At 38.7% G+C, this 24571-nt stretch overlaps 2 protein-coding genes across 2 annotated transcripts; both read right to left on the bottom strand.

Moving 5' to 3' along the window:
- Positions 1-4496: 4496 nt before the first annotated feature.
- bcl2l10 (BCL2 like 10) lies at positions 4497-8952 on the bottom strand. The gene is made up of 3 exons (XM_044096851.1): positions 8786-8952; positions 6593-7057; positions 4497-5399 (listed from the first exon to the last, which is right to left on the bottom strand). The coding sequence occupies exons 1-3, from the start codon at positions 8846-8848 to the stop codon at positions 5277-5279; spliced, it is 651 nt and encodes a 216-aa protein (XP_043952786.1). The 5' UTR covers positions 8849-8952; the 3' UTR covers positions 4497-5276.
- Positions 8953-11429: 2477 nt separating this feature from the next.
- On the bottom strand, positions 11430-24025 carry gnb5b (guanine nucleotide binding protein (G protein), beta 5b). Its single transcript, XM_044096836.1, has 12 exons — positions 23885-24025; positions 22013-22124; positions 20965-21101; positions 20056-20097; positions 19065-19141; positions 18822-18954; positions 14955-15098; positions 14760-14851; positions 13626-13674; positions 13290-13386; positions 12926-13092; positions 11430-12307 (listed from the first exon to the last, which is right to left on the bottom strand). The coding sequence occupies exons 1-12, from the start codon at positions 24008-24010 to the stop codon at positions 12296-12298; spliced, it is 1188 nt and encodes a 395-aa protein (XP_043952771.1). The 5' UTR covers positions 24011-24025; the 3' UTR covers positions 11430-12295.
- Between the last annotated feature and the right edge of the window lie 546 nt (positions 24026-24571).

The raw sequence follows: 24571 nt of genomic DNA, 5'->3' as shown, positions 1-24571 counted from the left end.
TATGTTTTTTTTCTATCTTGAATCTGGACATAAATGCCACGATTTCCGCCATTTGCAGACTTTATGCTAAGCTGCGCTAACTTGCTGCTAGCGTGGGAGATTTTCTTTTGGGTCGTGTTTAAGAAACGCCAGAAATGTTTCCTTTGGATATTTATGACAAACCTCACAACAAGAACAACTGTACAATAATATTGTAAAGCAAAGTGCTACACGGTCCGTATTTGGACACTTGTAGCGCTGCTCCTGTAACACATTTTGTCCCCGTTCAATAAAATGCAACTCATTGCCAACGCCTGTGTTGACATCTTAACTCACACACCGACCAGAAACTGATGGCTACACGGGCAGGTTAGTGCAGAATACGACCAGCCACCTAGACCGATAATAGAAAACAGAACCTTTCAGGTCTTTAGTTCCCCTTTTGGCATCAGATAACATCTGATAATCAGTGATGAAAATAGAAACTGCTAGCTCCAAACTTTGTACACTCACCAGGTACTTCCACAGGTAGATCTTGCTAGTACCACCTTTGTTGCCTTGAAAACCGCTCTTTCTCCTTTTCTCTGAACGAGTCAAACGCTTCGTAGAATCAGCACCACGGACATTAGCTCCAGATAACATGCAGAAAGTCAGTTAAACTCCCTTTCATTCTCCGCTCTGGAGCTCCGTTAGAACTTAATTGAGTCGTCCTTATCCAGTCTGGACAGCTAGACGCATCGAGTCACATGTTTGCCTTTTCAAAAAGGTCAAATTGTATCTGAAGCACAATCTCAAACTCCAGAGCAGTTGAAAGAGAAGCAAAGCAGAACCAGAAAAGTCACCTGCCTCCCTCTTTGCGTGTCTCTGCTTGGCTTTCTAACCAGACTCAGATTTAAAGATGAGTGGCAAAAACAAATGAGGTGGACTAGCAGTTCCTGCTAACTGCTGTTGGTGTTGCCTAGAACATGTTATGTGAAATATAATGTCTTCTGCTGATATCAAATTGTTAGCACGTCATAGCAATCGTGAAACTGTCATACAGCAACTGTCTTCAGTCAGAGGCTTCTCCAGACATGTTGCAAGACTGACTGCTACCACAGCATCACCATCTATGACGACATTTTATTTTCCATTTGGGTTAAATGAAATAGTTTTGTATTGAACTGAGGTGACTGGGTTGACTTCGGCTTTATGTTAGCAAGCGATAAAGTGGTTATAAAAATAGGACTTTTCTCCATAAAGAAAATTGAAAATGGATAAAGTTTCATCAGTTTAAACATCAGATGGCGTCCGCCGCTTTAATTCAGTACCGCTTTCATATCTGACGGAGGTCGTTCTACAAGAACTCAGCACTGCTTAACGCCTCATTTAGTTTATAACAGTGCAATCCGTCATACAGTGCTGCAGGTTCACTTGCTTACCGAAACACAACAAACAGGAAACAGGAAGCCACATCACAGCCGGCTTTAGCTATGGTTTGACAGAATGGAGAAATGCTACAGAGAGAGCAAGAAATGAAACTGGATTGTGTATGAAAGGAAACGATCTGTTTCAGTGCTGCAGGTCCCAGCAATGGTTTCACCTCGGGTTGCCCTCATTCTGAATTAAATACATGTGTGAAACCTGTCATGTGTCACAAACATACAGCTCTGGAAACAAAAGATGATAGACCTCTGCACTGAACCCTCACAGTTATTCCACCGAATATTGGTTTCTGAACTCATTATTATTGTTTCTGAATGCACTGCTTCTTTTTGGTTATTTTGACCTTTTCTCATTTTCTGCAAATAAATACTACACTTCTGCTTGGCGTTTCGGAGACGTGTTGTCAGTAGTTCATAGAATAAAACAATGTTCATTTTACTCAGACATAGACATCTATAAAGCGTAAGGTCAGAGAAGCTGATCATTTTAAGTGATCTTTTAAGTTTTTCCAGAGAGCTGTATGTGAACATGTGTGGCACACGCACTTCCTCACCTCTGAAAATTTATTTTAAACATATTTTATCCAACTCAAACTTCCAGCTGTACAGTAGTTTCACTAAACCAGCTACAGAAATTATACCATTTTCTTCACTTTTGTGCTAGTGGGCGAAAAAGTGTTTTGCTGATTATTATTTCTATTTTTTCTCCCAGATTGATGTTCTTATGTTCTTTCACTTAACTTTCTGGTCATAAAATGTAATTCTTATCTATGAGATTGTTGTTTTTAAAATGTACTAGATGCAACCTGTCAGTACAGAAACCTAAAGCTTTTGCATCAAAGAGACTAGTTTGATATCTGGACAGTGTCATTAAATGAAACTCAATGGAGCTGAGTTTTTAGAGGTTGATTCATCCATTTGCATTGTTGTGTTTTATGACTTTCCCCTCAGTTTGGGGCTTTACTTTTACTTCTGAAGTTAAAAGAAAAAGGTTTGTTATGAAAGAATAACGGTTAGCATACAGTTAATGTTTGCACACTGTCCATGTGTCATAATAGTATGTGGTAAAGTGGTAGGCCTCATAAAGTAGTTAATGATTAACTACAGTAATTAATCAAGTAGTCTTGATTAACTACTTAATTACATATATATATATATATATATATATATATATATATATATATATATATAGGTCCTCGTTATCAGTCTAATTAAATAAGCTTGTTCGTTTTTATTAGTCTCAAATTACAATGGAAGTGCTATTGTGATTATGAAAACATATATTTTCATGTTGTATACCTGCCTTTTTTTGATGAATGCACTTAAAACTATTTTAAACCGTACAGGAATGAATAACATTAATAATAACACTGTGAAATTACTTAAAAAGGAATCGAGAATGGATGAGCTTTAGCTAGTTATATATTTTATTTGATCAAATTGTTTGTTTGTTTTTTTGTCTGAAAACTGAATCTAGCTGCATAATTTTTTTTTTTTTCTGAATTTCCAAAAACGGCCTCATCAACAGCCTCGTCGTCACTTTAAGGCTTGAAGACTTAAAGTTTAAAGACCCCACCTATTTCATAATAATAATAATAATAATGATAAACCCAATCCTGATGGAAGTTAAATAATGTGGTGGTAAAATTCAAAAACTGGATCAGGCTTATTGAATGGACCCGGTACAGTTTCTTGGTTCTGTGGGTCATTTCTCAGCGGTTCAGGGTGCAGAGAAGTTGCCCCGTTGTCGAACGTTGACGTGAACTACGAAAGACTACGTTGCCAAAAGACAAATTATGTTCTTGTAAATCTTTTTTGTCGTTGTTTTACTTCTAATATGTTTGTGCTTCTTTTTTTTTTTGTATTTTCTTTCTTTTATTCTTTCTTTCTTTTACGCTGCAGCTGTTTTTCCTGAGACGTTTGCAGCTCATTTGGGCCGTCAGTTACAACTTCAACATCTAGAAGTTTTTCTTGCACTTTTGTACTGTAATAAAAATTAAATTCAATTTAATAGAGTACAAAAAAAAAACATACCACATTTTTCAGCTGGTTATTTCAACTACAATGTTGAATAGTGTTGCCAACGTTTGTTTGGCCATGTTTAGTTGACTTTTGTGAGCTTTGCAAGCTTCAACAGCTGTGTAACCAGCAGGAAGTTTAAACAGGAGGAAGTATGAGAGGCCAGTGCTTCACAACTGGGTCATAACACCGCTGTGCATTTGAAAGCTGATAAAAATATAACCTGGTTATATTTCCTTTCTCGTTCATTTGTAGCTGCTTTACGTTTCTCAGCTCTGTTTTCTCAAAATAGATAACTCGTCTTAAAGCTAAGTTGGTTTGTGTGTTAAGTTACTTCCTATTCTTTTCAGTTGTCCTTGCATTTAAATAAACGTGTAAACAGGGAAGGAGGAACAAGTTAGCCTTTGCTTTATGGCCCCCCAGTGGCAAAAACTGGCCCTAGTCTTTGCAGCATTTCAGATAAATGAAAATTTCTCTAAGAAAAAAAAAAAAAACAACCTACATAGCCACGACAAAATTTAAAGACTTGCCATTAAATATTTTAAAGCCTTAGTTTTAGATTAATGAGGATTTAATTTTTTGTTCTGAAGCTAAATTTACAAGCCTTAATTTCACGTTTTGTACTAATAAGCAGAGGTGAGTAGAGCATTCAAAAACTGCACTCAAGCAAGAGTAGCGCTACTCCAACTTATTTTTACTCACAAAGACGTCACGCAAAACAAAGAAAAAAAATGTAGTCCAAATCTATTTCTTTCAATATAAAACTGATTAAACTAACAAAAACTGTGGGTGTTTTTCATTCAGTTGTTACTCCGTGTATCCAACACTTTTACATGTCAGCTTTAATGCAACTTTCAAAGCCAATTTGGTTGTTTGTGGGACGTTGTTGATTCAATTAGCCTCAGATGGATGTTTTATGATCACATCCCTTTACTGTAAGCGGAGCCTCATGCTGCTGGGATGAGGCGACAGAACAACATATCTTATTAATGCTGAAGTGTCTGCACCTGAAGGGGACGGGCTCCGGGACACCAATTATAAAAACACAAGAAAACATCACACTCAAGCCAGAAGATTCAAATTTCACAATTTTTTATTAAAAAACAAAAAAAAAAAAAAAGTCAAATAAATATTAGAAAATATGTTTACATTTGTTTTAGTTTTTTTTTTGGCAGGGGAATGTAAGATGCGATTAATAAAAATGTGCCCGATTGGTCGCTGGTTTGGTAGATGAATATGAAATATTTCACCAAGTCATAGCACCATTGTGATGTCATTTTCATTTTGCAGCTCTGCTGACCTTGTAAGATCAGTTCACAAAAACAAAAAGAAAAAAATTAAATGAAAAGCAAAAACAGGGTCAGGTATGGATCAATCTGCAGAGGGCCACTGCTTTAGGTTTAATTTTTTATATAAATATATTAATTTACACATTATAAACTATAATGTATTTATCACAAACACAACTAAAGTAAGGTCTTCCAAAAAGGCAGATAACTTTGAAATCTAAACCCAGATCTGAAAAATTGAAAAGTACTTTAGCTGCACAGATGGAAAAGAAAATGATGTTTGTGCTTCAGTTATTAACCAAAGATATGCAAACTGACGTCAGTCACTCCACATTTGAAAAAGGCATTCTAATTGGTTTACAATCTTCAGGAACAAGCAAGAGGAGAGTGTCAGTATCGATGCTTGTAGAGAGTCACGAGTTTGTGCGGACGGTTCGATGACATGAGTTCACAACCCTGAATTCACTACAGGTTCACTTCGTGTTGCAGCATTGACGTTACAATTCTAATATTTCCTTAATTTCCGGACTGGCTGAGAACTTCTAATGGACGCCGGACGGCCCAGCTAGCGCACCAGGAGGAAGGTGAGTCCAGCGATGCCGACCCCGGCGACAGCAACCAGCGCCGTCTTCATGGAGGAGTCCTGACTTGAGTCTCTGGCGTTGAGGGCATAGCTACAAAACCCTTCCTGAAAGAAGAGGAAGAAAAAAAAAAAGGATAAAATCTTCTGTTTACAAGCAGGAAAACATAATAAAAAGGCTTGAAAGCAAGAGCAGCTGCTCAGTCCTGAACATTAAAAACAAGCTGAACCCAAATTGGGTTTCAAAACACACATCGTGTTAGTCACAGCGAGACCGAGGCAACACGTTTGTAGGCGATATGAATCCACCTGCTGTCACTTCCAGGTGTTTTCCCCACTCTGATCTACAGCTGCGTGTTTGTCTGGTCATACAACGTTGCTCTTCAATGTGGAGACGGACTGGCATTCAGCGCAGCTTTGACTGTTACCACAAAGTCCATCTGGCTGAGCTGGTTACGCGTCTGTTGGAACCAGCTGCCAGCTTTGCTCCAGAGAGGAGGGGTAAGGGTGTGTGTGTGTGTGTGAATGTGTTAGTCAAGTCCATTCATAAAAGGAGCCATTCAGCTTGTATTGTGTGAAGTTTTTCCATAAGCGTTCAGGACTTCATAGTGTCCTGAATTGCATCTTTGAGTGAAATTCATTTTTACAAATTAAAACTGGAATTTGCTCTTTATTCCCAGGAACCAAAACATTCCAGTTGTATTCATTAAAAGATTTTCATTGCAGCATAAAAGCCTAAGGATATTTTTAGTTCAATCCATTTGTTGGCCTCACGGCAAAAACACAAGAACTTCAGTGTTTTTGTTTGTAGTTTCTAGAGCATAAATTGTTAATACACTTGAAATAAAACAAAACTAACTTGTAAATAACTTTCCAGCATATTGCAAACCTAATAATTCCTTAATATTGATGAACAAGCGCTAATTCCACTGGCAGCTCTAGCACAGTTGCACTTATAACTGGTACTTTTCCATCAAGACATCATTGACTTAAAACAATATCCTATTGTAATTTAGTTTGGTCTTATTTCAAGTGTTCTAAGATATTTGCACTAGAAACTAGACCTGAAATAATTGGTAAGATTTTGTTTTCTTTTGCAGCGTTAATAATGGCAGCTTAATCAAGAAGTAAAACCTTGAGATGCACTCAAGCAGGAAAAACAAAATCGTGTCAAGCCAGATGGTTTCCAAATGTGGTTGGTTCTTATGTTTACAAAATAATAATAAAATTAATCTGTCTCTTATCTAAAATCTTTACATCAAATAATCATTCCCCCTTCCACACACACATATACAACTTACCCATCCATTATTTTCCTGTAGCCAGTCTTTTTTGTGCTTCTCCAGGTAATCAGCAATGGTCTCCGCCAGCGCCCGGCAGCTTACGGGCTCTTGTTGCAGTTCCTGCTGCTTCCCGGAGTCCGGCCCCGGGTTCTTGCCCGTCTGTTCCCGCAGCTGTCTGGCCAGCACGCCGGCGAAGGCGAAGAGGGACACCATCCTCCCCCAGTTAAAGTGTCCATCCCCCACCATCTCATCCATCACCTTTCTGAGGTTGGAGCAGAGGTCCGTCCCGCAGTGCTTCAGGAAGCCCTGGGCCAGGGAGTGAAAGCGAGCCTGGTGCTGGGCCTCCACGTCCTGGGCCAGGCGCCTCATGGCGGCGGCCGGCTCGCTGGGAGGTGGAGGGGCTGGGTGTGGGCTTGAGCAGCGCAGGTGGATGTAATCCTCTGCGACAGCCACGGTCTCTTTCCACAGCCCACAGGACATTTTCTATAGAGGACGAAAAAAATATGGAGAGTGAGAATAAAGTAGGTAAAACCACTCAGAATGTCTAATCTGGGTCTGAACCTGAGGATATCCGTTGACTACGAATGCTTTATAAGAGCAACAAACTGGGAAGAACCAATCAAAGTGGTCAGATAAAGTTGATTGGTCAAATTAGAAAATGGTGTGTCCTGTGGTAGCGCAGGGTTAAAGCACAACCCAAAGTATGGAGGCCTTAATCCTAAATGCAGACTTCACAGGTTTGAGTCCCGGCCTGATGACCTTTGCCTCATGTCTCACCTACTTTATTGTCTAACTCAGTGGTGGGCACTCCTGGTCGTGGAGGGCCAGTGTCCTGCAACTCTTAGACGTCTCCCTGGTCCAACACACCTGAATCCAACACCTGAATCACCTCTTTAGTGCAGTCAGGTTCTCCAGGGTCCTGATAATGACCTCATCATTTGACTCGGGTGTGTTGAAGTTGAGACACCTAAAAGTTGCAGGAGACCGGCCCTCCAGGAAAAGGAGTGCCCACCCCTGATCTAACTGCTCTCAAATGAAGCTCGTCAGATAAAAAAAACAAAACAAAAAAACAACAACCTTTAAACAGTTTCAAAGTTAAAAAAAAATGGAATTTTTAGCTGTTCATTAAATGCATCCCAACTAACATCTTCTACAGTTTCAAATCTATGAATGCCTCAATGTCAACATAAAAACAAAAAAAGGTGATGTACACTGTCAAGAAAAATTTTGAGTAAAGGGTTATTCCCAATTTTCAAGGGATTCAATAAACTGGTAAGCAACTGTGACTAACAGAAAACCCAAAAGGACTTTTAAAGCCCCTACTGGCATCTTCATAGCTCCCCCACTTGAGTTTCTACCACTAATAATAATAATAATAATAATAATAATAATAGCGCTGCAGAGGATATTTGCTGAACTAATCATTTCCATTATCGTTGTCCATCGTGTTTCCTGTCAGCTGACAAGTCCAGTAGCCATAAAGTTAGCCTTGCCGTCATCAAGATCACATGACTGAAGCTCTTTAAAAGAGAGAAAAAAAGAGGGGGGTTTCCCCAGATTTTTTTCCGTCTTTTGTAAATAAAAATAAAACATGACTCAGAGTGAAACCAGATTTTTTTGACCTGATAAGACAACCTTTGTCTAATTTATTCTATTTATAATGTGACTAAACAACTACTGTCGATAGAAAAATGAAAGAAGAAAATTATGGCGTTATATAATTAGTATGGCTTATATATAAATAGTTCCGAAAAGAAAAGAAAGCTGTATCAGAGCGCGTCAGTTGGCTTCGTGTCGGTGAGGTCAGACGGAGAGAGACGGCTTTTGTTAGCTCCCAGTGAACCAAGCCGGTTAGTCCTCTCAAGCCTCACTAAAAGCGTCGCCGACTGTTTTAAAATTTGAAAATACATATAACATTTCATTTTGGAGTACAGGACAACATTCAGCGCCCGTTATTCGGAGGGTTTAACCGGCGAACTTGAAGTTGTTGAAGCTGCTGCTTTTTTTTTTTTCCTCCTCCGCCTGTCAGTCACCGCAGCAATGGAGGACACAAAGAACAGCTCACACGGGGAACTAATTCAGCTAAAACACCCACTTTACGACACAGCTAACCACCGCAAAAACACCTCTATATGAGCATTCCTCCTATCTATAAAGCGATGCGAAAACATACAAGTAAAGTATACTATTTTCGTTATCACGAATGCTTACCCTCCCAGCGAAATGTGACGGCTCTCTGCACATCCAGACGGCGGAAGGAGAACCTCGGTGCATTCACCGCTTCCCCAAGCCGGTGGTGCATTTATTTACTCCGCCCACTATTTCCGCCAGAGACACGAATGACGCTTTCCGAAACTACCCTGGAAATGAAATACACACGTCCATTACGTTATTGATTTTAACTTTGCATGGAAATATACTTGGTATAGAAAAAAACAAAAAACTGTCTTTAACGGGCAAATTGAAAAATCCCACAGCAACTCAAATACGCGAATAGACTAAATTTACCCAGTATAACATTTGCACATGTTTCATCTGCGTTTTAATAAGTATTTTTAAGAATTTATTTACGCTAAAACTGCTAAAAGGTACGTAAATTGTTTAAATTACAACGTGCTTTTAAAATTGACTGCAAACAAGAGCATTTTACTAAAACTAATTAATTTTATGGGTCAAGTAAATTAATTAGTTTTTAATTTGTTTAAAAACGAATTTTTAGTCATTTTTATTCAGCTCAGGCACGACAGCATGTGGTTCAATAGTGAGATACTGTAACGACTGAGTAAAGTTGTTTCACACCATCAACAATTGGAAAACGTTAATGTGGATTGAACAAATATTTAGAATAGTCCAATTTGAATAGTAATTTCAAGTAAATATTCCCCAAAGTATACCATTTTGCTTTTTTTAAAGCAACACTAGGAGCTAAGCAAACCTGATATTACCGTAACTATTTGTGTTTTATCCTTGGGTAGTCATTTCCAAATTTGTATTTCTTCTGCAAATGAAATACAAGTGTTCTTCAAGCCATTGATCAAAAATAACCTTTGTCTGCAGTTTTAAGCCACATAAGCCAATTACTAAGCATTGTCCTAAATTTGGGATTGGTCTGAGAGCATAATAAAACTACATTGGCTGTCATAAATAAATAAAAATATTCCATGTACTGGCAGAATAATAGGTTTAATCCAAAAATAACAGAATTCAGATTTTCACACATTGTCACTGCGCTGTAAGCTAACAACACCATTAAATCCTGGAGATCATTGACCAGCTTTAGCAAGCGAAACAAACAGAGGTTGTAATCTGATCTCTGGTCGGTTAAAAATCCTAAATACTTTCACTATAGGGGAATTTCCTTCATCGGTCACTTTATTTGTCCTTCCTCATTTCCACTTTCCCCCCATCAGTTAATCACAGTGCTTTCCTCAGGGAAATTCATGGGATTTTTGGCAAACTGAATATGCAAAACAAAAAGAGATTCTTATTAATGTTTTGTTTTGTTTGTTTTGAGGGACTGTCCAATGATCCAATACACAAGGTTTCAGTAATATATATATATATTTTCAAGGAAAATAGATCACATGATGAAGTCATGATAGAAGACGTTTTAAAATAACCTCTAATCAGTTGGTACAAAGAGACAAACAGGTTACTTAGATAGTGGCTGATCAGATCACTAAACACAACAAGTAAAAACCTGAGCAGCATTCACTCAGTGAATGTAATGAAACTGAACTACCAACCTCTCATTCCCCATGATATCAGAGTTCATCCAACAGATAGAAACACACAAGAATTTTGAACAGAATACTCCCAGAATTATTTGTATTAACAGTAAAAAAAACAAACAAAATGGATTCGTTATCAATGTGTATCTTTAAATCTATCTATTAGGTGCCAGTTTGATAGGTATCCAAGAAAACATTTCTCCTCACTTCTATAGCCTTACTGGATAAATCTTCAATTAAATATCCACTTTATAAACTCCTATTCAAGCTGGAGACTGTACTGTCACCAGCTTTACATTTACATTGGGTGGACATTGTGTTGTTCACTGATCTCATAACTTTGTGTTCTTGGTTGCCATTGGGAAGCCATTTCTCTATTCTTTTCTCTTTTTTTGTTTAAATATTTTAACATTTTTGACATGGAAAACCAGCCACCATCACAAAATAACAGAGAAACAAATTTTTATTTTTTAGCTGTGGTTAATACTTTTTCTCCATTTAAGTCATCCTCCTCCTCCAGAAGGAAGCTGTCCCAGGTTCAATCTCCGCATGTCTTCCATCTCTGTCTGCCAGCAACTCATGAATAAATGGCACAAAAACCCTAAAAAAAAAAAAAGAAGCCAAATCTAAATTATTATCCTCAGTTTTGTGCAGACAGAATTGGAATTTTTTTTTTTTTAAAAAAGCCAAAACCTGTCATGGTGACCAGATTTGCTGGTGAGAAGACAACACGGCGTGATTTATAGAGAGTAAATCCTCTGCTATTAACTGGTTGCCAGTCTTCCAGGATCACCTGGATTCCCTTCCTATGGCTGCCACAAGGAGTGACGGCTTTGTGTTGACATGACGAATTCCTGTCCTGTGTTTTCAGGTGAAACTTTGCCCTGGTTTGTAAATTATTGCCTCTGCGCTCTCAGATTGACCTGACAGTGCAGATCTAGATTTTAATGTGACTCACCATACTTTTGGATAATTAGAGCCACCTGTCATCTTTAGTAGTAGGGATCGTATTTTGTGTATAGCTTTTTATCACTGGTGAAATGCTGTCGTTGTTTGGTTATGCCGCATGACAAAAAAACAAAGCAAACTTTTAATAAGCCTTGCAGACTGAGCACAAAAACAAGGAAGATTCCACAACTGTTTTTATTTTCTCGTGGGAAAATCAGTGATCAAAATAGTTAATACACCTTTAAATAAAAACATAATAACTGGTAGCTAACTTTATGCCGTAAGGTGCCGTTATTAGAGCAGCACTTACAAACCCACTAACATGAACCTGACTGTAGTTCAAAAGTCAAATAAAGAAGGTTAAATGACGACAATAATGACCAATATACTGTTCTTACATAGTTATTAGTTCTGTTTTTATCTATTCATTGCAAAAATATGTTTTTCCATTGTCTTTTTTGTTGTTCAATCTTGATTTCTATGGTCAATTTTATTGCCAGTAGGCCAACAGATCAGTTAGTAAATATCTCTATATGTGGTGAAATCCTTCAAAAGGAATGCTGTTGGAGACGGCGCCTTGTAAAAATGTCAATTTTTCCACATTTTGTCACATTACAATCACAAACCTAAATGTATTTAATTGAAATAAGTACAGAAAGAAAAGGGAGACATGGTTTGGGGAAAAGTCTAAAAAAGGTGCCTCGCATATGTTTTCAGCCCCCAGTAATACGATACCTCTATATAAAATCCTTTTGCGTCAGAGCTCACTTATTTCACAGCGAGTCCACCTGCTCGGTGCCCTGATGAACTTTTCCATCTACATGTGAAACATTGTGCGACTGCAGATAAGCCCAAAAACAAGCTAACAAGCTGTTTAGCTTTGTGTGCTAACAAGGAACTGAAGCATCATCACATTTGGAAGTGGTTGAACTTCAGTGTGAAGCTGAAGTTTTGGATCGACACGCTCAAGCATGAGGGATTGATTTCCGGCAGGAGTGCTAATCTTCATGTTGTTTACTTGGACTGAACCGCTGGGACGACGCTAGGCCCAGATCTGCAAGACAGAGGGAAATCATTGTGTCACACCATGACTAACAGCGTCTGTAAAAAACAAGGGCCTCACTGTTGTGATACAAACTGAACATATATTTTAATAACTGCTTCAATTTAAACAAAACATTTCATTTCTTCAATATGTTGACATTCATATTTTGATACACAGTTGCCATTATGATGAGTCAGTTTAGAAGACTGTAAGACTGCATATCCCATCAGGCCTTGGAACATCTTGGAAACCCCAAAAATGAGCTGGAGGATGTTGCTGGTATGATACTGGCTTGGACCTGATGCCCCAACCTGAGTGGACGTTGATGGGCGGATGGGACTACTTCCTGCATTGCCTTGTTGTTGTTTTTAAATTTAGGAGAGGAAAAATACCTGAACCCACTTTCAGAATTTACACCATCAATTTCATTCTACGTGGAAATGATTTATGAAAACACTCACACCTGTGTAACGTATCAACACCAGGAAGTATAAATTATTATTTCAGTAGTGCTTATCATCTAAGTGATAAATCATGCCAATGCCTTTGTTTTGTTTTTTTTTGTTTTTTTTGCTTTTGAAGGCTCTAACTTCCCACTTCCTGCTTTGTGGGGAAACTCCTGCTCACCCGTAGACTGTTGTCCCAGGAGGCCGAGCAGAACGCCGTGCCATCAGGCGACACTCGGACTCTGCTGATGCGGTTTTCATGGCCAAACAGGATGGAGACGCGAGTCCCCTTCAGAACGTCCCAGATGTTTATGGTGTAGTCGTTGTACCCAGAGAACAACAAGCGGCCTGGATGCGTGGGCAGATGATGAAAATAATGATATTTTTTAAAAAAAGGAAGTGGGGAATTTCGGGGAAGCAAAAACAAACAATTGGATTAGATGAAACTTTGTTTTGGTTATGAAGTACTTCTGACTTGGTATCATGCATATTAAACAGCTTAACGCCGTTCAAGCAGTCCAGCTTGAATTAAAAATGCTTCTCACCACTGAGAGAGAAGTCCACAGAGGAGGCGCCAAATATGATGCTGTCCTTCTGGTAGACGGCGACTTCGCGGTCCGCCCGCAGGTCATAGAAACGGCACTGAGGAGAACCAGGAAACATCTCAGACTGAATCAACACACATAGCTGGACTACTACTACTACACACACACTTTAGCTCAGGAGTTATAGCTGGTCAGAAGGTGTTAGTGGTGTCACAAATAACTTTTATTAAAAGCAGCGTGCCGTGAGGTCATCAAGTTAACATTACTTCCTCAGAATCACTGATGTAGCTCATGGGGACAGAGACGCACAACAACAAGTGGAGAAGCAGAACTTACCGTGGCGTCATCGGACGCAGTGGCAAACGCGTCTCCGCTGGGGTAGTACCTGGATGTCAGGGAGATTACATTCAGACATGATCAACTGTTTAGCTCCAATTTCAGGTCGTACTTGTTCAGTAGCCGTTTCAGTTTGCGGGTTGAGAGCCGTAATAAAGCCGGTTTTGACTGTAAGGTCAAACTTTTGTCAATTATCGGTTTTACAGAGCAGCTGTGGAAAATACTTATGAAACTTTTTGGATTTTCACAATTCTGTGTAAGATCTTCAGCTGAACTGTAGATCCAACGGGTTTACTCTGGAGACTAAATATCCTAAATTTATTATTATTTTTAAAAGGAAGAATTGTTTTTCTGTAAAAAAAAAAAAAATGGAGTGAGTAGCTCTCACTTTTAGTGCTACTGACTAAAAGTGAGAAGTGACTAAAACAGTAATAGCATAGACAAGTTTGTGTTGCTGGTGGGTTAGGAGGGTGTGACCTGGAAGTGGGTCACATTCGGCCCAGGGCCCTGAATAACCGTGGTCCGGCCCTGACCAGTGAGGATTTCTAATACATCCTAAATGTTTTCATTTTTGGTATTTATAGCAACAAAAAAATGACATTTTATTAAAACAGAAGCAGCACACAATCAGAAGATGTTTTTTTTGTTTTTGTTTTTAACAGATCTGACATCCATTTAAACTTAAAGCAGGTCTGTTTTGGTTAAAGATTTTTAGTATTCAAATCTATTGAAATGTTGTTTACAATGTTTTAGCTACGTTAAGTATGATCTAGGATGTACTTCTGGTGTGTTGTAAGCATAAAAGTTGGGAAATTTATCCTATAAAGACAAAAAAAACATAAGGAGTCTTTTTTTAAAAAAAACAACAACATTAAAATTGCATGTGAGACGTATAAATTGAGTTCAATCCGGAATATTTACACAACAAGTTTCAGCAACCAGCAGTCAGATGTAAATCCAAGAGATCCAGCGTTTAAATCACAGATTACACATGCAAAGAGTTTAAACCATTAAACTCAGCTCTTTCTTCCTGTCATTAAAGTCTAAAAATACACAAAATGCCTGTAAAATGATGACAGCTGGTCTGTTTGGGTTAAAGTCAGATCTGTGCGTCTCTTAAAGAACTGAACTCACTTCACACAGTTGATATCCGACTCGTGGCTTTCAAAAGACTGAATGTTCTGTCCCGAGCGCATGTCCCACACGTTGGCCTTCATATCGCAGCCCTGAGAATGACGCATCAGGAGAAAAGTTAGTGAAAGAAAAACCACTCATTACATCTCTGAAACAAAACAAAATTGTTTTTCAAGTTAAAGTCAGGCTCCTCACCCCGGACACAAACGTGTTTCCGGTCTCGGACGGAGCGAGGTCCAGCGACAAGACGTCCGCCGTGTGGCCGTGGAAACTCTGCAGCAGCTGCCCACTCTCCACGTCCCACAATGCACACGTTCCATCCCCGCTGGAGGTCAGCAGCTGGCACACACAAACACACAAACTATCAATCGAGTTTATCTGCATAGCACATTTCAGCAATAAGGCTGTTCGAAGTGCTTTATATTGTAAAAACACAAAGTCGTAAAAGACGCCACGCAGTCAACAACTGAGAAAACCAACATGAGTGCCATCATCACATATCATGAATACACGTCAGATATGTTGGTTAATTTTCCATTTGTTATAATTCACAAACAGCTCCAACCATTTTAGAGATTTCTGGAAGTTTGTTCCAGATTTGTGGTGCATAGAAGCTGAATGCTGCTTCTCCATGTTTGGTTCTGGTTCTGGGCAGAAGGTCCGGAAGGTTGAAACAGCAGCAGCAGGTCTTTAATATATTTTGGTGCTGAGCCGTTCAGTGATTTATAAACTAACAGTATTTAGTTTATGCATGGATGAGATTCTCTAGATCTCGCTGGGACATCAGTTCTTTAAACCTGAAAATGTTCTTCAGGTGACAGAAGGCCGACTTTGTAGCAGCCTTTATGTGACTATGAATGTTTGGGTCTGACTCCATCATCACACCCAGATTTTGTCAAAGGTCAGAAAGAGCTCACTTAATCACCAATCATTCAATCTGATTTTGATTAGTTAGTTGGTAACAGTTTTTTTTTTTTTCTTCAAATCTTGGTCCACCTTGAAAAGCAGTAACCAACCCTATTTGTAAAAGAGATGGTTACCTTTTCTTGTGAATTGCTCTACCTGCTGGTTTTGCTCTCAATTCTCTAATTTACTGGGAAATGAAAGAGACGAAAATAAACCAGTAGTATCACTGTTGCTATATTTACTGTCTGCGACCAATACCAGTTCTCAGGGGACCTCGGTTGAAAGAACAAAGCGGTTTCTTTACACATAAAGAAAGTAGCGTCTAATAGTGAGAGGAAAAGAAATTATTATTCCGAAGACCAGAACCAGGAACATGAGAATCTAAATAACAAATACAGCAAAAGAGAGTAGAAAGGCGGCTCCTCTGAAAACTCTCATTGAGCAATCAGCTATCTGTATACAAACAGGCTTGCAAAAGACGTCACCGAAATCATCTGATGAAAACAAATCACGGGGACTCAGAGATTTACACAAACACGAGGCGTCCCTGGTGTCTGCCTGATTAGAGAGGATGCTGCGTGACCTCAGAGCTGAAACACACCACATCCTGCTGCAGCAACACCAACTCTTACTTTCTTTCTGCATGAAAGAAAGTAAGAGTTCATGTTTCATCTGTGTGAAACGTCTTTTAATATTGCAGTCATTACCTCTGAGGTGTTTTTACTGTGATTCGGTTTGACAGAGCAACACAAAATAGTGTGAATTTAGCGTAGGGAAGACTGTGCTTTGTGTTTATTATTATTTTATATTTCAGTTTAGAAATGAAAATCTGAAAGGTGCGGTGTGCATTTGAATTCTGCCTAATTTAGTCGACAGTTTGGAGAACCACTTTTTGCTCAGTCTTGAGTATTTTGAAGCTTCCAACAGGTTTTCTTCAGTATTAAGCCTAATTCATTAGAGGTGGGCAGATTGATACAAAATATCGTTTATAGCGATATCAAAATATCAGTATCAGATCAATACTAGCGTTGTAAGACTGACACTTGACAATAACCACTGTTTCTATTCTACAGGCTGAGCCATAAGTTTCTATACTCAATGTATATTTCTTTTATATTTCAGATACCCAAGAAGATGCGTTTGACAAAAGAGCAAAAAATTTTAATTACACTGATGGCTGGATCGGGAAGCAGTCGCATGGTTGCACAAAACGTAAACAAAAAACGCGGAGTGAGAGTCACACACACACACACACACACACGCACACACCCACACACACACACACACACACGACACTGTGGCAAAACTTATTTGCAAGTTTCAGGAAACTGTAAATGTTGCAGATCAACCATGAAGTGGTCCAAGACGTGCAGCGATTACACAGAGTCCCACAAAACTAAAAAAAGGGTTGTCCAGTATGAAATGTTTATTTTTTCTATGTATGGAAACTTATGGCCCACCTTGTAAGGTAAGGTAATTTTATTTATTTATTTATATAGCACATTTTCAGCAACAATGCAATACAAAGTGCTTCAATTATGTGTATTATAACACATCGAAGTTTGTGACTAAAGGTGGAAGAGGTGGACTGGTCTGAATACTTTTGTAAGTCTCTGTCCACTTGCTTGTATTTGGGTGGTAAAACGTTCTGCCCTCAGGGTCCCAGATAAAAGCCACTCAGAGTCTATTAATACTCCCAGGACAGAAGATCACAGCTCTCTCTCTCGCTCTCTTCCTCTCCCCTCGGTGCTCCTCTACTTTGTGAAGTGTCACAAAGGAGTAAATTATTAAAGCAAACAGCTCAGACCGTTTCCTTCATGTTCTTCCTCCCACCCTCCCATCCACCCGGCTGGGTGGGGGTGGTGTGTACTGGACACAACCAAATCCCAATCTTGAGGTTACAAAATGTCAAACATAAAGATAAGAATGCGGCTCGAACTGATTTTCTTTTTCCGGTTTAAAATTGAACTAAGCCAGACAATAAGAAACTTTGTGTCAGAATGTGGTATGTAGGCTGTTACCCCCACCTGATGTTGCATAATGAAACATTTTGCACAAACCTGCCTTGTTTAATTTTAAATGTTATGTAATCTGCTACAGTGTTTTGTCTTTATCGCTGCAGACTCCAACACGTGTTTCTGACCACGCTCTCTGCTCTTTGGTCGTTCAGGGCGGAAAATTTCCACCATTTAGTTTATTTTTTATTTTTTGCTAAGCATTTTTCCAGAACTATGAATGTTGGATTAGATGAAAATGAACTGCTAAGATTTTGTTTGTGCTAGAGTTATGTTGAAAGGCTAGGAGTTTTCAGCATCATACCTGCAGAAGCGTCTTGTTTTCACCTTGAATAAAGACATTTGTGTTCATAACAATCAGTACTGAACTGATTAACATGAAAAAAGCCTCGTTTTGTCATTCGTTTGGTGGTGGTTGAGATGATTTCAGGTTATCCTCTGCTCCGTTGTGCTGTAGAGTTCCACAGGGCTTAGTTTTTGACCCTCTGCTAATTAGTTTAGATTTATTTGTTTTTACTCTTAGAAAGCAATCGGCCTGTCATTGGCATGCAGATGATACTCAGGTTTATGTGCCCCTAAAATGAATGAATGTCTAATGACATAAACTTGACGTCAGCAGAAAAACTAAACTTTAAGTGGTCACAGTAAAGAAGCTCATAGAGTTATGTACAGCAGGTAAGGTACTGACTAGCTACACTCTCTCAATTAAGCGAGTTTTTAAACAAAAAGATAAAAAGGATTTCATGGTTTTTAAGGCAGTTTTGTCTTCACAAAGTATATTATTGATTGTTATTTTATCTGATTTGCACTACGAGTTTCTAACAAAACGTGTTTATTTTCACAGCTATGAGGTATGCTGGGTATTTTCTAGGCCCTTTGCTCTGATTCTTTAGCAGCAGCCATCGTTGTAGCTCTTGTTTTACATTTTTCCACTTGTCTATTTCTGTACGTCCAAGCCTGTATTTACGTATTTCATATCATTGTGTTTCTTCCAGAAATCTAATTTTAATAACCAATCACCCCATGAATGTGATTAGACATTTATCAGCAGTAACTCCTCACATATTAGTTTCATGCAGCTACTCTACATATGGATTTCTGCTAAGTTTTGCTATAATTATTGAGATTTCTAATATCGCACCTGCATGTCTGAGTTGGTGAAGGAGCATCCTGATACATAGTTGGTGTGCATGGCGACCGACTTCTTCTTTGCTGCCAGGTTCTCGTTTCTGTCCAGCGACAGCGGGACCACTGAGCATTTGTTATCCAAGCCCCTGTCGGATGAGATCGCACAGTTTTAGTTTTACGACAGCCTTTCTGTGAGTTTTGAATAAAGGATGCCAAATCGTATGTTGCAGAAATTTTTAAAAAGCAGCGTACTCACCCACATGCCACAGCACAACCGGAGGGAGCGTATGCACATGCCATCACCCATGTACATGGCAGGGTTATCCCATGCTCCTTCGGGACACAAACAACACACACACATAAATAAACACACACACATCTATGGACCAGGATGAATAAGATTCATTCCTCATTAGACAGCAGATTCTGTTTGATCAAATAAAGTCCCGATAAATGACACAGAAATGTTTACTTGCTGCTTAATAAAATCTAAGAAAGCCTGAATATTTTTACTAGACACTGTAGCTTCGGTAAGCCTGGCTCCGAGTCACAGTAAAAGTTTCAGGTCTGGGAATGAGGGATGCATAAAATAAATCTTTAAAGCAGGATAAACGTCATTCAGCCACACTCAGACCTACATACATATCAACACGCTGGCAGCTGTCAAAGTCGACTGATGGACAGATAATCTTTAAAGGCATATTTCTGTCTAATCGTTTTATTTCTCATATGTTAGGAGAGCAGAGGCGCATAAACCCAGCAGCACCAGCAGCTCATATGGAGGAATGTGGATGAAGAAAAACCATTAGGCTGCCTGATGAGCAGCAAAGGTCAAACTGGGGTCACCCTTCCTCCAGAGCAGTGATAGATGTCACATCTACTGTCTTACTGATTAGTTTAGATTTGACTAGTTTTCATTTTATTTTACAGGGAATACTATTTTAAATATTTGAAAACAATGAATGATCTTTGAAGATCATTCATTGAGGTAATCTACCAGATTACATCAACCATAAACTATTAAGGATGCAAAGTTGGACTTAAAATACAAATTTACAGTTGGATTAAATCAAATTGATCAGCTTATGAAATTGAATCATGAATACGTTTAATGTTATATAGATTTTTAAATGCATTTTTCTGACAAAGCAATCTACATTTAAAACGTAAGTCATCGGTTAAAACAAAAAAAGCCTTTTTTAAGAAACCTAAATCTATACCCACTATTCCATCCATCATTCACCTACCTTATTAAGAGTAAATGCATCCCAGACAATCACTTTTCCATCCTAGATGAGAGAAACATATTGCATTTGTCCCATATTTATGCAACAAATAAAAATATCAGCATGTCTACAAAATTCTTGCCAAGTTTTAAAAAAAAATGCATAAAATATTGGATCCAAATTTTAGGCCTTAAAAAAAAATCTATATTTAGTTGTGTGTAATATTTAAGCATTCATTTCATTCTTTCTGTGGTTTGTAGCTCTTGCAAAAGAAATTGGGAATTATGTGTGACTAAACTACAAATCCCAGGATGCAAAGCAGAAAGTATCGGAATTTATGCCGAAACACGTTCAGCCTTAGAAAGAGTTCCCACTACTGACACGTTTAAAAAAAAAGACTTTTTAGGCTCTAATCACCTGCATTGATCAGTGAATAGATAGAAAAAAAAATGGAGGAGAGAGAAGGAGAAGACATGCGGTAAATGGCGTTTTCTTCTTGACCGGAAATTGAACTCAACCGCGTAGCTTCTGCGAGTGAAGCGCGCGCTTACAAGCCTACCGCCCCGAGACTAGCTTAATGGCTTCAAATTGTATGCCAAAGCATTTGTTACCAGTGACAGCTAACTTCATCGTGGGTAAGTATACATTTACTTCAAGAGGCAGCAAATATCCAGTGCCAATAAAATAAATTATTCTTAAAACTTATCACTTAGGAATGTACTGAAATAAGGTGTAACCAGCGGCTTCACTTGACAAACGTATACTAAACTTAATGTGTTAAAGCTTTTTAAAAATAATTCACGCAGGTCTTAAATGTCAATGAGAAAGCTTTAATGGTGTCATAAAATGAAGTTTTCCCCCAAACCCAGCAGGAACCGAGTAGGGATACCACAGAGCCGTGAATGTGTGTGTGTGTGTGTGTGTGTGTACCTGTGAAGAGCTGACCAGGCGACGTTTGTCCTTACACCAGTCCATACACAGAACCTTGTTGCCATGGCCTTTCAGGACACGCCTGGTCTTCAAGGAAAGAGCGGCCACCGCCTCAACCTTCTCAGCCATCTGATGCACTGAGGTGAAATGCATAAACACACACACACACACATAATTATACTTTTTAAAGTTTCTACTTTTTAGTTTAAAACTGATTTCTTAGATGTTGCTTCCCAAAATAAGTCAAATTTTGATATACTTTCATATTTAATTTGCATGTTTTATTAAAATCATAATCTAAAGTGGAAAAGGAAGAAAAAGTGAAACTCACTAAAATCTTTCTGAATCAGCATGCACACATGTATAGCAGGCGTTTGGGTTTCAACATTAGCAAATTATGCTGATTGGTGAGGTTCTTATTGGGTCATCATCTGAACCCAACAGCAAAATAAATGACAAGATGAACATTGAAGTACCTGAGTAGCTCCATGTTGGTCCCTCCCCAAAAAGAAAAATTACTACATCTTCATAATTTTCAAATGCTCAAGTACTTATAAAAATCTCAAAATAGTAATCCAATTCACCTGATATGAGTTTCATAAATACTTGGGGGCTGCCCAAAAATTGGGGTACTGCCCCTTTAAGACTCTTTCTAATGTCTGGCTCTGTTCTTGAGCCAAGACAACAGAATTACATTGGCTAAAATTAAAATGGGTGCTTTTTTATTTTTTACGTATTTCAAGTTTAAAAACACAGAATTTGTAATTTCTTAGATTGCAGAACATATCAAAAATGTTAATTCACTCTAATAGAGAACTGTAAAATAGAGAAACTAAACATCTGGAAGCAGTCTGCAACCTAAAACAAGTCCGTATTTTTCACAATTAGATTAGCATAAAGTTGTGCATAAAATCCTGACCATTGCTGGTATAAACAAGACTAAATAAAACCAGAAACAAACTGCAAACAGCCTGATATCAGTGCTCTGCACCAACACTAAGCATTCAAGAGCCGGTTTCCAGCAGCGTTGGCTTCCACAACCACTCACGCTCCACATCGTTCAGCTTGCCGCGCTCCTCCTCCAGCTTCTTCTTCAGGTTCTCGCTCTCCTTCTTCAGTGATGCCAGGGTCTCCCCTTTCTGGAGCCCCTGGCACGCCATCTTCATCGAGAAAGACGCCGCCGAAACAAAGTTAGACACACAGAGAGAGAGAAAGAAGGAGAGGGGATTAGAAAAAAAGAAAAGAGGAGGGATGAGAGCAGAAAGCAGGAAAATGTGTAGAAGCAGCGCAGCTTGGCTGGTGGTTAGAGGTCCATTAAAATAACCCTGGAGAGCAGCAGTGATGCAGTCGCTCTCTGCTCTGCCTCCCCCATCCTCTATCTGTCCTGCTATTCAGAGACACTGAAGGCTTTTAAAAGCCAGCCCCGCACTGCAAACGCAGCTTCACTCTCCTCTGGTTCTTGTTTTTAAACTCGACTGTCGCAGAAATCCGTCATGAACTGTCAGTCCCAGACTGCTTGCATGAGAAATAAACATTTATTATAAAGATGATGAAAAGAGTAGAAGAAAAAAAAAGTTAAGCTGCACTCAAAAGTGTCAGATCTGTCAGCCTAATAAATAAGTCAGCATTTGCTTTTCCATACACTCAGGGTTTCCCCCAGTGTATTGTAAGTCTGGCGGGCCACCAGGCTAAGCATTGTTTATTTATTTGGTAACACCTTATTTGAATGGGTGCATAAGACTCGCAATTGGGAAATAATGACACTTTTAATGTAAACTTGCATTAAAACTCCATTATAAAAGTCAACTTTGCACTAAAAGTGTCATTATTTACCGAATGAAACTTGAAGTCATAGTGATAGTTGATACATCGTGTTTGTGACGTATGTGTCATGTCAGTCTTATGCACACCCCTTCAAGTAAAGTGTTGCTATTTTTATTATTAGAGGGTATTTTTATAAACCAGAACTTCATAACCACTGCCCGGTCTACCCGCTAACAACTTCAGCAAATAAAGTTACAAGTCACAGGTAAATTATCAAAACATTTTGCTCATCACTTCAGACCAAAACATGAAGCAACTGAAGAGCAAAAACTTGTTTTATGCTAGCCTTTTTTAAGATGTTATAGTTTTGTGTTTAAGTATTGTTGATAATGCATTTTGATACCTGGTGATATTTCAAATTTCCTGACAGTTTTAGACATTTTTAACTCAGAAACACGGTGGGCTGCTGGATGACTGTCCCATCGCCCACCGGGCTTAGCAAGTTTTCTGGGTTTCCTCCAGAAAACTGATCCGATGTTCCCACCTTCTACTTCAGCACAATCACAGTCACTATGCTCATAGCTAAATATAAGCACAGTCCCATACAAAAGTAGCATATACTGCTATAATAAATGTATTGTTTTTTTAAATCAACTAAAATTAAATTTTCAGCATTTGTATTCTGTTCCCTTGAGTCAATTAAATCTTTTCTCCATTAATGAGAGAAAAAACCGTCAGATTTATTTATCAACTTTTTCAAAATCAGAAGTTTACATGAAGAATGATTACTATCTCTTTAAGCAATGAGAGGGAAGCCCAGATGACGATGTTGTGACTTTGAGAAGTTAACTGCAAACAATTTGAAGAAAGTTAGAAAAAATTGTTTTCACAAAGTTTTCTGGCATTTAGTAAATACAAATAATTTGGGTAATTCTAACTAAGCTGAAACAAACTGTGGGGGGGAAAAAAACAACTTTTTATTCTGTATATTAATATGTGATTTAAACAGTACGTTTGGAGTTATTCTGTGAAAAGGTTTCAAGGGGAAGGAAAACTTGCAGCCAAAACGGTGTGTGGGTTTCATGGAGTCTGGATGGACACAACGTTGTGAGGTTTCACAGCGAAACCGGGCAGCGGCTCAGAGACGCTGCTTTACCATTTCCACGCAGAAGGAGCAGTAGTTGATGGCCTCGGTCTTGATGTAGATGTTCATCAGCGGACTGGCCTTGCTGCAGCTGTCGCACGGGCCGAAGGTGGCCGCCATGAACGTCTGGTCACACATGGCTGCAGAGGATCAGCGACACGCCTGCCGGACACAGAGGGATGCACTCCATCAAGCAGACAACGCACTGATTAGGTTTTTATTTAATCAAGCCTCTGTGTGTGTGTGTGTGTGTGTGTGTGTGTGTGTGCTGTACTGGAGATAAGCAGCTGGTAATCTACTCCAGCCTGATCCTTCTCAGAGGAGAGCAGCTATTCTGGTAAACGCACACGTCTTGATTCCTCACACAGTTAAACAACTCTTACTTTATATAAGCGTTCTCATTGTAAATTATTTAAGGTTTTTATTGTAAAAAAATTTCAGTTAATAAAATTAAACAATGTTTTACTTAAACATATTTTCACTCTTAATACGATTTTATGCTACATACTAAACGGGTGTAAAGACTGATCAAACGGCAACAATTTGTTACTCCAAACCCGCCTGACTGCATGTTGTTGTAGATTTTTACCTTGAAGTGCAAATTTGCTAACAGCAATTTCATAAAATCTTTGTTACCATTTAGTGCAACACTTTCTGTGATTAAATTAAACCCCATCTGAATCGTCTCCCCAATGATGT

Source organism: Gambusia affinis, linkage group LG02, assembly GCF_019740435.1.
Source record: "Gambusia affinis linkage group LG02, SWU_Gaff_1.0, whole genome shotgun sequence".
Lineage (NCBI taxonomy): Eukaryota > Metazoa > Chordata > Actinopteri > Cyprinodontiformes > Poeciliidae > Gambusia > Gambusia affinis.
Note: the sequence above shows the minus strand (reverse complement) of the source record. Positions and strands in the feature narration are given on the sequence as shown.

What these genes read in the sequence shown, in the direction of transcription:
- bcl2l10 (XM_044096851.1), bottom strand. Translation starts at nt 8,848, where the DNA reads ATGCACCGAGGTTCTCCTTCCGCCGTCTGGATGTGCAGAGAGCCGTCA. An exon ending in CGTCACATTTCGCTGGGAGG is followed by an intron (nt 7,058 to 8,785) that starts GTAAGCATTCGT and finishes CGTCCTCTATAG; the next exon opens with AAAATGTCCTGTGGGCTGTG. An exon ending in TACAGGAAAATAATGGATGG is followed by an intron (nt 5,400 to 6,592) that starts GTAAGTTGTATA and finishes CTCTTCTTTCAG; the next exon opens with GAAGGGTTTTGTAGCTATGC.
- gnb5b (XM_044096836.1), bottom strand. Translation starts at nt 24,010, where the DNA reads ATGTGTGACCAGACGTTCATGGCGGCCACCTTCGGCCCGTGCGACAGC. An exon ending in ATGCATTTACTCTTAATAAG is followed by an intron (nt 19,142 to 20,055) that starts GTAGGTGAATGA and finishes TGTGTCCCGAAG; the next exon opens with GAGCATGGGATAACCCTGCC. An exon ending in TGTGGACTTCTCTCTCAGTG is followed by an intron (nt 13,093 to 13,289) that starts GTGAGAAGCATT and finishes CCACGCATCCAG; the next exon opens with GCCGCTTGTTGTTCTCTGGG.